This window comes from Pelobates fuscus, chromosome 10 (genome assembly GCF_036172605.1).
Source record: "Pelobates fuscus isolate aPelFus1 chromosome 10, aPelFus1.pri, whole genome shotgun sequence".
Classification (NCBI taxonomy): domain Eukaryota; kingdom Metazoa; phylum Chordata; class Amphibia; order Anura; family Pelobatidae; genus Pelobates; species Pelobates fuscus.
In genome coordinates this window covers 151,127,986-151,140,130 of record NC_086326.1, presented here as the reverse complement: position 1 = coordinate 151,140,130, position 12,145 = coordinate 151,127,986, and the positions used below count along the sequence as shown (strand labels likewise).

The window sequence follows — 12,145 nt, the reverse complement described above, 5'->3', positions numbered from 1 at the left end:
TATTAAACAATAACTCCTCCCATTAATAGCTCCACCCACACATGCACTTAGACCAATCAGTACACAGGATATTCAGGATCACCTTATATGGGCAGATCACATGGCTTGTTGAAGACAAAGGATTTTACTATCCACTTCCACACATGCTGGAATCCCATCACAATGTGTTTGCGGACCATCACCCATAACTTGAGTTAATATTTTTTAATGTAATGCTCTGTTTTTTCACATTTTATGTTTTTTTTTTAAATATTATGCAAACATCATCACAATCCAGTTCAGTCCAGACACAGTCGTGACACACATTCAGTTGGACAAGGAGAAACAGAAACGTAATTTAATATTCTATGTTCCATGTTAGAAAATGGAAAGGTTATAATTGACAGGCAGCCAAGATGGAGGCATTCTTTTTAAAAGCAGAGGTAGATCTGGCAATGGATTAATACATTTAACCTAATTTTTCAAATCCTACTAAACACGTGTTGTTTATAGGGTGTGGGTCATGTTAGACAGGCTAATGCATTCCATTCTGTATTCACTCACACCCTCACGAAGAACCTTATCCAGATTTGTATCTTCATAATTTCTGTCCAGAAAGTAATTTATGATTATTTTTAACTCAGAGGGACCTGAACATGCTGTTGATATCAGTGAGTTATATTGAATGTTCACCTTTCTGTTGAACATATATATATTTTAATTTTTTTCTATTTCAGTTCAATTCAAATTCGCTATGATTATGTCTCATAGCTAATCTCACAGTAATTGCAGAGACACATCTGAGGATTATCCTTTCAGCACAGACACTAACAGGTCGATGATGAAGAAGAACAGAAATCTATTGTCTGAGAGAATCATAAATCTGACCCTGGAGATCATCTACCTGCTGACTGGAGAGGTGAGGGATTCTGGGTAATGTCAGTATGGAGATCATCTACCTGCTAACTGGGGAGGTGAGGGATTCTGGGTAATGTCAGTATGGAGATCATACCTGCTGACTGGAGAGGTGGAGAGGAAGTCACATTTTACCGACCACACACGAGGCTCCTGCCCAAAACAGTTCCACGAATTCAGCGTGTGCGGTCGGTCAATTTAGAAAAAGGTAAAAAACTAATAAAGTACCAAATGGATCCTCCTGGCTCATAGGAGCGATTGCTCCCCTTGTCCGTACGAACAAAACTACTGAATGGCGCTCTCCTGGCTGTTCGGTAGTTTCAGCGGTGGTTCGTGAGGTCGAGTGTCCGATTTTAGTTCCAGACACTCGACGACCAAGTCCCGCTGCCTCCTTTCGTGCGAACAAGATGGCCGCTGTTTTCTGTTCCACATGGCGTTCGGCTATACGAACAGCGGCCGCCCAGAGAGCACATAATAGACGGTTCTTTTGAAGTTTATGAGCCAGGAGGGTGGTCGGTTTTCGGTAGTTTTAAACTACCGAACCAATAGACTTGGAGAGGTGAGGGATTCTGGGTAATGTCACCATGGAGATCATCTACCTGCTGACTGGAGAGGTGAGGGATTCTGGGTAATGTCATTATGGAGATCATATACCTGCTGGCTGGAGAGGTGAGGGATTCTGGGTAATGTCATTATGGAGATCATATACCTGCTGGCTGGAGAGGTGAGGGATTCTGGGTAATGTCAGTATGGAGATCATCTACCTGCTGACTGGAGAGATGAGGGATTCTGTGTAATGTCACCATGGAGATCATCTACCTGCTGACTGGAGAGGTGAGGGATTCTGGGTAATGTCATTATGGAGATCATCTACCTGCTGACTGGAGAGGTGAGGGATTCTGGGTAATGTCATTATGGAGATCATCTACCTGCTGACTGGAGAGGGGAGGGATTCTGGGTAATGTCAGTATGGAGATCATCTACCTGCTGACTGGAGAGGTGAGGGATTCTGGGTAATGTCATTATGGAGATCATCTACCTGCTGACTGGAGAGGTGAGGGATTCTGGGTAATTTCAGTATGGCGATCATCTACCTGCTGACTGGAGAGGTGAGGGATTCTGGGTAATGTCCGTAAGGAGATCATCTACCTGCTGACTGGAGAGGTGAGGGATTCTGGGTAATGTCACCATGGAGATCATCTACCTGCTGGCTGGAGAGGTGAGGGATTCTGGGTAATGTCACCATGGAGATCATCTACCTGCTGACTGGAGAGGTGAGGGATTCTGGGTAATGTCATTATGGAGATCATCTACCTGCTGACTGGAGAGGTGAGGGATTCTGGGTAATGTCATTATGGAGATCATCTACCTGCTGACTGGAGAGGTGAGGGATTCTGGGTAATGTCACCATAGAGATCATCTACCTGCTGACTGGAGAGGTGAGGGATTCTGGGTAATGTCACCATGGAGATCATCTACCTGCTGACTGGAGAGGTGAGGGATTCTGGGTAATGTCATTATGGAGATCATCTACCTGCTGACTGGAGAGGTGAGGGATTCTGGGTAATGTCATTATGGAGATCATATACCTGCTGGCTGGAGAGGTGAGGGATTCTGGGTAATGTCAGTATGGAGATCATCTACCTGCTGACTGGAGAGGTGAGGGATTCTGGGTAATGTCATTATGGAGATCATCTACCTGCTGACTGGAGAGGTGAGGGATTCTGGGTAATGTCACCATGGAGATCATCTACCTGCTGACTGGAGAGGTGAGGGATTCTGGAAATAAAATATTAACATCACGATTACCTCAGTTACGGTAAGTTAAGGCATATATCTGAGTAATTTCCTACTCCGTCTTGCAGCTCACTTAATTCTGTCATGAAGTAATATTCCTGTTCTGTACACAGCAGTTTGTCTATACGTTTCCTACATAACCAATATATATTGTTATTTGTTTAATTTATATATAGGATTATTTAGTTGTCAAGAAACATGGCGACCATGATGGACTTTGCAGCTATCATATGTCTAGATTCACCAGGACTCAAAGCCCCAGCACGGTGCCTCCACCTCACTCTGTGATCCATGAGAGAAACAATGACCGGAAGATCCTGGAGCTTACTAATGAGATCATCCAACTGCTGACTGGAGAGGTGAGGCTGCTGAGAATGAAGGGGTGATTTGGATGATGCCTATCATGGTGTGTATCAGATTCCTTCATATTGTCCCCCTTAAGTAGAATTACAATGTGTAATAATTGTAAAGTTTGTGGTGCATTGGGTTCTGTGTGCCCGTTCTTGACCATTACGATGCCTTTGAATTGCAGTCATTTAAACAATAGCACAGCTTTAAAGGGACACTATAGTCACCTGAACAACTTCAGCTTAATGAGGTTGTTCAGGAGAGTGCTACAGCTACCCGGAGCCTTTTTCTTGTAAGCACTGTATTTTCTGAGAAAATGCAGTGTTTACATTGGAAGCTTGGAACACCTCTTGTTGCAGTCAATCAGACGGCCACCAGAGGGACTTCCGAGTTCAGAGGCCCTAAAAAGGCCTCTCGTCCGATGCATTCTGGGTGAATGCATCAGACGGGCTATCAGCACACAAAGCACTGTGAACGCGCTTTGTGTGCTGATAGCCTGTCAGCACTGCTGTGGGCGTGGCTTCAGCTGACAGCTTCAGCTTCAGCTGACAGCTGAAGCCCGAACCCACAGGGACGCTTACTGTCCACAATAGTGGCTGTGCGGCGGGTGGGGGCCCTAAAATTATCAATAAGGGGGGGGACCTACTGTCCCCCCCGGCCCCCACCCCTGTGCGGCGGGTGGGGGCCCTAAAATTATCAATAAGGGGGGGACCTATTGTCCCCCCCCGGCCCCCACCCCTGAGCGGTGGGTGGGGGCCCTAAAATTATCGATAAGGGGGGGGACCTACTGTCCCCCCCCGGCCCCCACCCCTGTGCGGCGGGTGGGGGCCCTAAAATTATCAATAAGGGGGGGGACCTACTGTCCCCCCCGGCCCCCACCCCTGTGCGGCGGGCGGGGGCCCTAAAATTATCAATAAGGGGGGGACCTATTGTCCCCCCCCGGCCCCCACCCCTGAGCGGTGGGTGGGGGCCCTAAAATTATCAATAAGGGGGGGACCTATTGTCCCCCCCCGGCCCCCACCCCTGTGCGGCGGGTGGGGGCCCTAAAATGATCAATAAGGGGGGGGACCTATTGTCCCCCCCCGGCCCCCACCCCTGAGCGGTGGGTGGGGGCCCTAAAATTATCAATAAGGGGGGACCTACTGTCCCCCCCGGCCCCCACCCCTGAGCGGTGGGTGGGGGCCCTAAATACAAAGGGGGGGGGGGACCCTAGTTAACCCTCCCCCCCCCCCAAAAAAAAATTATCTCCCTACCTACCCCCCTCACCCTAAAAATAATGAGGGGGGAACATTAACTAAAAACCTGTAAAAAAAAAAAAAAAGAGATAAAAAAAACTTACCATTCGATGTTTTCTTTCTTCTAAAATCTTCTTTCTTCAGCCCAAAAAAGGCCAAATAAAAATCCATAATAACCGACGCAATTAAAAAAAAAAAAAAAAAAAAAAAAAAAAAACGAGCGCAAAAAAATAATCCATCTTCACCCATGGAGGGCTCCGCGCAGACTGAGCTCCGCAGGGTGGGGAAGGCTTATAAAGCCTTGCCCCGCCCTGCAATTAGGCTAAGAACACTCTGATTGGTGGGTTTAAACCAATCAGAGTGCTCTTTGTCATTTTACAAGCGTGGGAAAGTTCTTTGGAATTTTCCCACGCTTGTAAAATGACACAGAGCACTGTGATTGGATGGATTTCAAGCCATCCAATCACAGTGCTCTGTGTCATTTTACAAGCGTGGGAAAGTTCTTTGGAATTTTCCCACGCTTGTAAAATGACACAGAGCACTGTGATTGGATGGCTTGAAACCCATCCAATCACAGTGCTCTGTGTCATTTTACAAGCGTGGGAAAATTCCAAAGAACTTTCCCACGCTTGTAAAATGACACAGAGCACTGTGATTGGATGGCTTGAAACCCATCCAATCACAGTGCTCTGTGTCATTTTACAAGCGTGGGAAAATTCCAAAGAACTTTCCCACGCTTGTAAAATGACACAGAGCACTGTGATTGGATGGCTTGAAACCCATCCAATCACAGTGCTCTGTGTCATTTTACAAGCGTGGGAAAATTCCAAAGAACTTTCCCACGCTTGTAAAATGACACAGAGCACTGTGATTGGATGGCTTGAAACCCATCCAATCACAGTGCTCTGTGTCATTTTACAAGCGTGGGAAAATTCCAAAGAACTTTCCCACGCTTGTAAAATGACAAAGAGCACTCTGATTGGCTCAAACCCACCAATCAGAGTGTTCTTAGCCTAATTGCAGGGCGGGGCAAGGCTTTATAAGCCTTCCCCCGCCCTGCGGAGCTCAGTCTGCGCGGAGCCCTCCATGGGTGAAGATGGATTAATTTTTTTTGTGCTCGTTTTTTTTTTTTTTTTTTTTTAATTGCGTCGGTTATTATGGATTTTTATTTGGCCTTTTTTGGGGCTGAAGAAAGAAGATTTTAGAAGAAAGAAAACATCGAATGGTAAGTTGATTTTATCTCATTTTTTCTTTTTTACAGGTTTTTAGTTAATGGTCCCCCCTCATTATTTTTAGGGTGAGGGGGGTAGGTAGGGAGATAATTTTTTTTTGGGGGGGGGAGGGTTAACTAGGGTCCCCCCCCCCCTTTGTATTTAGGGCCCCCACCCACCGCTCAGGGGTGGGGGCCGGGGGGGACAGTAGGTCCCCCCTTATTGATAATTTTAGGGCCCCCACCCACCGCTCAGGGGTGGGGGCCGGGGGGGGGACAATAGGTCCCCCCCTTATTGATCATTTTAGGGCCCCCACCCGCCGCACAGGGGTGGGGGCCGGGGGGGGACAGTAGGTCCCCCCCTTATTGATAATTTTAGGGCCCCCACCCGCCGCACAGGGGTGGGGGCCGGGGGGGACAGTAGGTCCCCCCCTTATCGATAATTTTAGGGCCCCCACCCACCGCTCAGGGGTGGGGGCCGGGGGGGGGACAGTAGGTCCCCCTCTCATTGATAATTTTAGGGCCCCCACCCGCCGCTCAGGGGTGGGGGCCGGGGGGGGCAGTAGGTCCCCCCCTTATGGATAATTTTAGGGCCCCCACCCACCGCTCAGGGGTGGGGGCCAGGGGGGGGACAGTAGGTCCCCCCCCTTATCGATAATTTTAGGGCCCCCACCCGCCGCACAGGGGTGGGGGCCGGGGGGGGACAGTAGGTCCCCCCCCTTATTGACAATTTTAGAAAGCGAGCTGAGCTGTCAGTCAGACAGCTCAGCTCGCGAACGCGCATTCCGCGCACATGCGCGGTAAAGCGCTCAGGTTCTTCATAGGGCGGCATTCAATGCCGCTCTATGAAGAACGCGATTGGTCCAGCGCGAAGCCGTCCCATTGGGCCCCGCGATTTCGTCATTTTGACGAAAAAGGGGGCGCGGCCTAGCGGGGAGCTCGGCGCTGGAACGGAGGTAAGTTTTTAATATAAAAACACCGAAAAAATTTTTTTTAATCAATGAAAGTTCATATAAAAGCAAGAAGGAAGGCTGGGGAACCTGTCTTTCTTGCTTTTATATGGTGACTATAGAGTCCCTTTAAGGCAGCCCCTCAGAGCTGTCCGTCATGCCACTGGATTGCTCAGTTCCAGCTTCTGATATCAGATTTGTATCACTCCAAAAGCACAACTAGAGCTCCGCTCTCTCTCCACCCAGGAGTACACAACTTTAATCTCCACACGGTGAACAGTTAAATATCCAAAAATGTATTCCAAATTATAATAGCAGTTACTGTAGGACTACTATCCTTTTACAGAGCCGTCACTCTAATCTTAAGTGCTGGGCGGAACTGCTCTTGGAGGGATAAATTAGAAGCAGGAGTTGATGGGATAAGAATAGGCCCCACAGCCCAGAATAAGCCACCCCTGATGATTATTAAGTCATTTTTGTTTGTGTTTGTTTAACATTGCCTAAATAATGTATCATTAAATAAATAGGGTGTCATTTCCCCCTCTATTGTTTGTTTTGAAAATGTGTAAATGCTTGTCTTGTTCTCCATGTAGGAGTGGGAATATGTGGAAGAACAAAAGGAACCTTACAAAACCATTGTAATGGAGGATCTCCAACCCCTCCGCTCTCTTGGTAAGAGGAAGCACGATTACTGTCATGGCCGATAACACATGCAATGCTGATATCAAACACCATGCTAGAGGTTTATAGTTTATTCTATATAGTCCGGATCTGAGAAATGTATGAAGAATGTACAAACCTTTATGAAATATAATCCCGTAAATGGTTCTGAAAAAGATAATAATGACAATAATAACGTTAACACTCATTATTATTATTATTATTATTGTATCTCATATTCACAAATCAGTGATGGGTGTAAACTACAATTCCTGATAACATATTTAGTAGGACTACATATTTATATATTTAGATCCTTATATACAGTGAGGGGGAAAAAGTATTTGATCCCCATTTGATTTTGAACGTTTGCCCACTCACAAAGAAATGATCAGTCTATAATTCTAATGGTAGGTGTATTTTAACAGAGAGAGACAAAACAACAAAAAAAATCCAGAAAAACGCATGTCAAAAAAGGGATAAATTGATTTGCATGTCAATGAGTGAAATAAGTATTTGACTCCTTCGACTTTTTACTTGGTGGCAAAACCCTTGTTGGCAATCACAGAGGTCAGACGTTTCTTGTAGTTGGCCACCAGGTGTGCACACATCTCAGGAGGCATTTTGTCCCACTCCTCTTTGTAGATCCTCTCCAAGTCATTAAGGTTTCAAGGCTGAGTTTGGCAACTCGAACCTTCAGCTCCCTCCACAGATTTACTATGGGATTAAGGTCTGGAGATCGATTAAAATGGCGTAGTACACTATCGGCAATTGTTAAGTGTCTTTGCCTATAGACACATCACAGAAAGGTTAAAGGGTCCTGTCTGTCAGGGCTTACCTTGGTTTGAGTCTCTAGTGCAGAGATGTTTGCTCACCCTTGCAGATAAGCACAACCCACGGTAACCAGGTGAGAAGCTACCTGGGCTGTGAATCTGTACACGGGGGCTTGGCAGGAACAACCGGGTACTTAGAAACAGACAAGGGCAAATCCAGGAGAGTAGTCAGGCCAGGCAGTGAACAGACAATAACTAAATATCCAAAAGCAGGGGTCACAAGCCAAGTCAGTCTGTAAATCAAGGCAGCTACAGGAAACAATGAACGGACACTGCCCTCAGGGTGAAGAAGTCTTATATACCTGGACAATGAACAGCTCATTTGCAAGTTGCCTCAGGTGGACTTAAAGTGACAGGTAGTAGCCACAGGAGAAGTCCAGCTCCCTAGTGCTGCAGACAAGGCAAGATTATCAGAGCTAGAAACACACTAATTGAACAAGTTTAGCAGTGGCTTAGAGGCAGGAAAGCAGGCATAGGATACTGAAGGACCCAGGATCAAATCCCCTGTAAGACACTTGTGGGGTGGCCACACCTAGTCGTCTGGATGGCACTGGGAGAACCGTGACACTGTCATGCCCATAACAAGTTCTAGCAAACATACAGATTGGGAGAAAATAGGTCTTTATCCCACCTGTCAATCAATTCGTTGGCATAGACTAATTGCAGAAGATTAGACTGGAAGGGGGAACATATTAGACCCCACATAGGTGGTCCTTCTGCTCTCTACAAGCATAGTAACCCCACCCCATCCTCGGTGGTTGCTATGGTAACTTGCTAGGTTCTTGCTAGGTGGTATAGGAATGGAGTGACTAATGTTTAGCGCCACCCTGTTGGCAATGCAGCAAACGTGTGTCATACAGGGAAGGCATCCTTAAGCAGGACATTTCAATGACAACCACAGGAGAAACAAGGGCAGACGGGAGGTGGGTAAGGACAAGGTAAGGGTAAGTACCGGACAGACTCTCTTTAAAGTCCAATTACCATTAAATCATCAGCAATACACTATGGAATCTATTGTACCTTTCTATAAAAGCATACATACATGGCGGGTTTAGAAGATAGTATAACATACTGATTTTATAAATAGGACTTTATTTTCGCACTTTAGCACTTTCTTCACTGTGTGATATACTTTAGTTTTACTTTGTTTTTTTATTATCTTAAAAGGATATAATATTTATTTAAATAAATGTTCAAAGTTAGGAGTTACCTCTGGATCCTGCTTCTCGTTTTTCCTTCTTGCTAACTATAATGAATCCACTGGGACTGGGATTAACCCCATTTAAATTCTGGTAGGACCACTAGCTTGCGAGGACAATTAGCCCACCTCTTTGTAGTTTTATTTATTTTGGGCAATCGCATTTTACTTTTTGTTAAAAATATATTAACGAGTCTTTCGACTCTTGTATGAAAACTAAAATCCTCATTTGCCATTCTGCTATATTTCTAAACTAACCATTGTGCATTTCTTTCCAAAAGATTTGTCAAGGGCCAAGAAATTGTCTTCCTCTTTGGAAACTCATATTTCGTCTCCTTCATGTCTAAGCCAAAAAAGCAAACAATATGAATATAATTTTGAGGCAGAAGGCTCAGTATTGTATCAAGCTAGGACAAGAAGCTGTATGAGATGTGCTACTGATTCATCAGTGAATAAAGAAGAAAATCTCACCAACCTTTATACAGAACAGTCAGAATATCCGTCTACTCATATCAAAGGAGAATCTGCTTCACATGAAGAAGAAAATCTTCCAGACAATGGCAGTTATACACCCCCAGAAGATATACAGACTGATGATCAGTTGACTAAAATTAAGGATGAATTGGCTTCTTGTGGAGAGGGAAAACCCACAAACACTGCTATTTATACACCAACAGGACAAGCAGAAACAGAATGTCCATCTACATATATTAAGGAGGAACATGCCTCATGTAAAGGAAATTTCACATACAATGAGATGAATACACCCATAGACCATACACAGACAAAATATTTGGCAACACATATTAAAGAGGAACCAGACACTTATGAAGGAGACTATCTCACAGTCATTTATACACCCAGTGATTACATATGTCCAGATGATTCATCTAACCATGTTAAGGAGGGATCGTCCTCCTGTGAAGAAGATATTGACATTGATAAAGATGCAGGGCAAACACAGACAGACTATGCATCAACTCAGGAAGAAGCTATGGCATCTGGTAATGATTGTACCCCATATTGTATAACTTACACGACAGAGACATCATCTTCATTTTCAGACTCTGAAAAATGTCCTTCAAAGAATGCTCAAATGGTTAAACACAAAAGAACTCCCACAAAGCCAAAACCATATACTTGCTCTGAATGTGGGAAATGTTTTACGCAGAAGTCAAATCTTACTACACATTTTAAAATTCACACAGGAGAGAAACCATATTCCTGTCCTGAATGTGGAAAAAGTTTTATCCAGAAGGGTCTTCTCGAAAGACATCAAAAAACCCACACAGGTGAGAAACCATATTCGTGTCCTGAATGTGGAAAATGCTTTACACATAGCCAGTATCTTGTTCAGCATCAAAGGATTCATTCAGAGGTGAAGCCATATTCCTGTTCTGAATGTGGGAAATGTTTTAACCAGAAACAAAATCTTAATTCACATCAAAGACTGCATGCTGGTAATGCAGATTCATTTCCTTGTTCTGAATGTGGGAAATGTTTTACGCACAAATCAAGTCTTACCAAACATCTTAAAATTCATACAGGTGAGAAACCCTTTTCCTGTTCAGTATGTGGCAAATGTTTTAGACACAAGTCAAATCTTACTACACATTTTACAATCCACACAGGAGAGAAACCGTATTCTTGTTCTGAATGTGGAAAATGTTTTAGCCAAAAACCACATCTCGTTCAACATCAGAGGCTGCACACAGGAGAGACACCATTTTCTTGTTCAGAGTGTGGGAAAGGTTTCAACCAGAAACCCCATCTTGTTTACCATCAGAGACTTCACACAGGAGAGACCCCATATTCCTGTTCTGAATGTGGGAAAGGTTTTCGGAGGAAGGACAATCTTCTTTACCATCAGAAAACTCACAAAGGGGAGAAACCATATTCCTGTCCTGAATGTGGGCAGAGTTTCTCCAACAAGCCTGACTTTGATCACCACCAGAGCAATCATGATGGAGAGTTACCATCTATGGAACTTTGAGAAATTACCATCAGTCTGATCTGATGGATGAAATATTGCACAGCTGAAATTCTGTATTCCTGTTCTGAATGTAGAAAATGTAGCAAAAATGCAGATCTGAGTTAATTCCCTATAGAAAATCCTGCACTCAGAAACATAAATAGGAACTTACTGTAGCCATGCAAAGATTAGCGGAAGCAAAAGGTTTGTGTGTGTGTGTGTATGTATATATATATTTAATGTTTTTATTTTTGTTCCTTTTTAAATTGAAGGGTTACTCCGAGCACCAGGATCCCTTCATTGATTTGTAGTGGTCCTGGAGCTTGTATGTGCAGTTTTTCACTTTGAACTGCTTTCCATACAGAGATTAATCTCACTGCCGGAGGTGGCAGTATCAAAGGGGCATCATTAGACACTTGGAGCCAAAGTTCCAGGGGGCTAATGTTAAAGAATGTTACAGCTAAAGCAGTTTACCTTGTTGAAGTGATTTATGTGTAAAGAGTGTCCTCTTTTTCCATTTTTAAATAAGTGAAGATTTCAATAGAAATTGGCACTTTCATAAATGTAAACAAAACCTAGGATTAGGAATACAAGCTTGTATTTCTAACGCTATAGTGTTTTGCTGCATTTAGTTGAAGGTTTGCCTCCTAAACCTAAATTATAATTCGAACAGAATAGTTTTACTCACCTTCTATTTCCAGAGCCGACATCTGGTCCCAGCATCCACTAGATCTACCTTCTGCAATGTCACACCAGGTTTTCTCTCTCATCCAATCCAATTAAGCCAATGATTCATACGGAGGAGCATTGGGGCCAAAAAGCGCATGCACGGCCCGCACTACGCTCCCTCAGTCAAATGGATGTTAGCTGTGAGAACCGAGTTTTGACTCTGTTCTCAAAGCTGAAGAGCATTTAGTGGCTGTCAGGAAGATAGCCACTGGAACCATAATATAAGTATTCTTGTATCTAAATGGAAAGGTTTTATATCGCATGGCTAAAACTAAAAAGGCACAGGTGCCTTTTAATGTCCCGTTTTAATCCTGTTACA

At 44.3% G+C, this 12,145-nt stretch overlaps 1 protein-coding gene across 1 annotated transcript; it reads left to right on the top strand.

Moving 5' to 3' along the window:
* Positions 1-722: 722 nt before the first annotated feature.
* On the top strand, positions 723-11,641 carry LOC134575182 (gastrula zinc finger protein XlCGF48.2-like). Its single transcript, XM_063434414.1, has 4 exons — positions 723-898; positions 2,868-3,050; positions 7,028-7,106; positions 9,407-11,641. Exons 1-4 carry the CDS (start codon positions 818-820, stop codon positions 11,116-11,118), a joined length of 2,055 nt encoding a protein of 684 aa, XP_063290484.1. The 5' UTR covers positions 723-817; the 3' UTR covers positions 11,119-11,641.
* Positions 11,642-12,145: the final 504 nt, after the last annotated feature.

Coding starts and splice junctions, on each gene's coding strand:
- LOC134575182 (XM_063434414.1), top strand. CDS start 818: ATGATGAAGAAGAACAGAAATCTATTGTCTGAGAGAATCATAAATCTG. Junction 899..2,867: donor TCTACCTGCTGACTGGAGAG/GTGAGGGATTCT, acceptor ATTTATATATAG/GATTATTTAGTTGTCAAGAA. Junction 7,107..9,406: donor CCAACCCCTCCGCTCTCTTG/GTAAGAGGAAGC, acceptor TCTTTCCAAAAG/ATTTGTCAAGGGCCAAGAAA.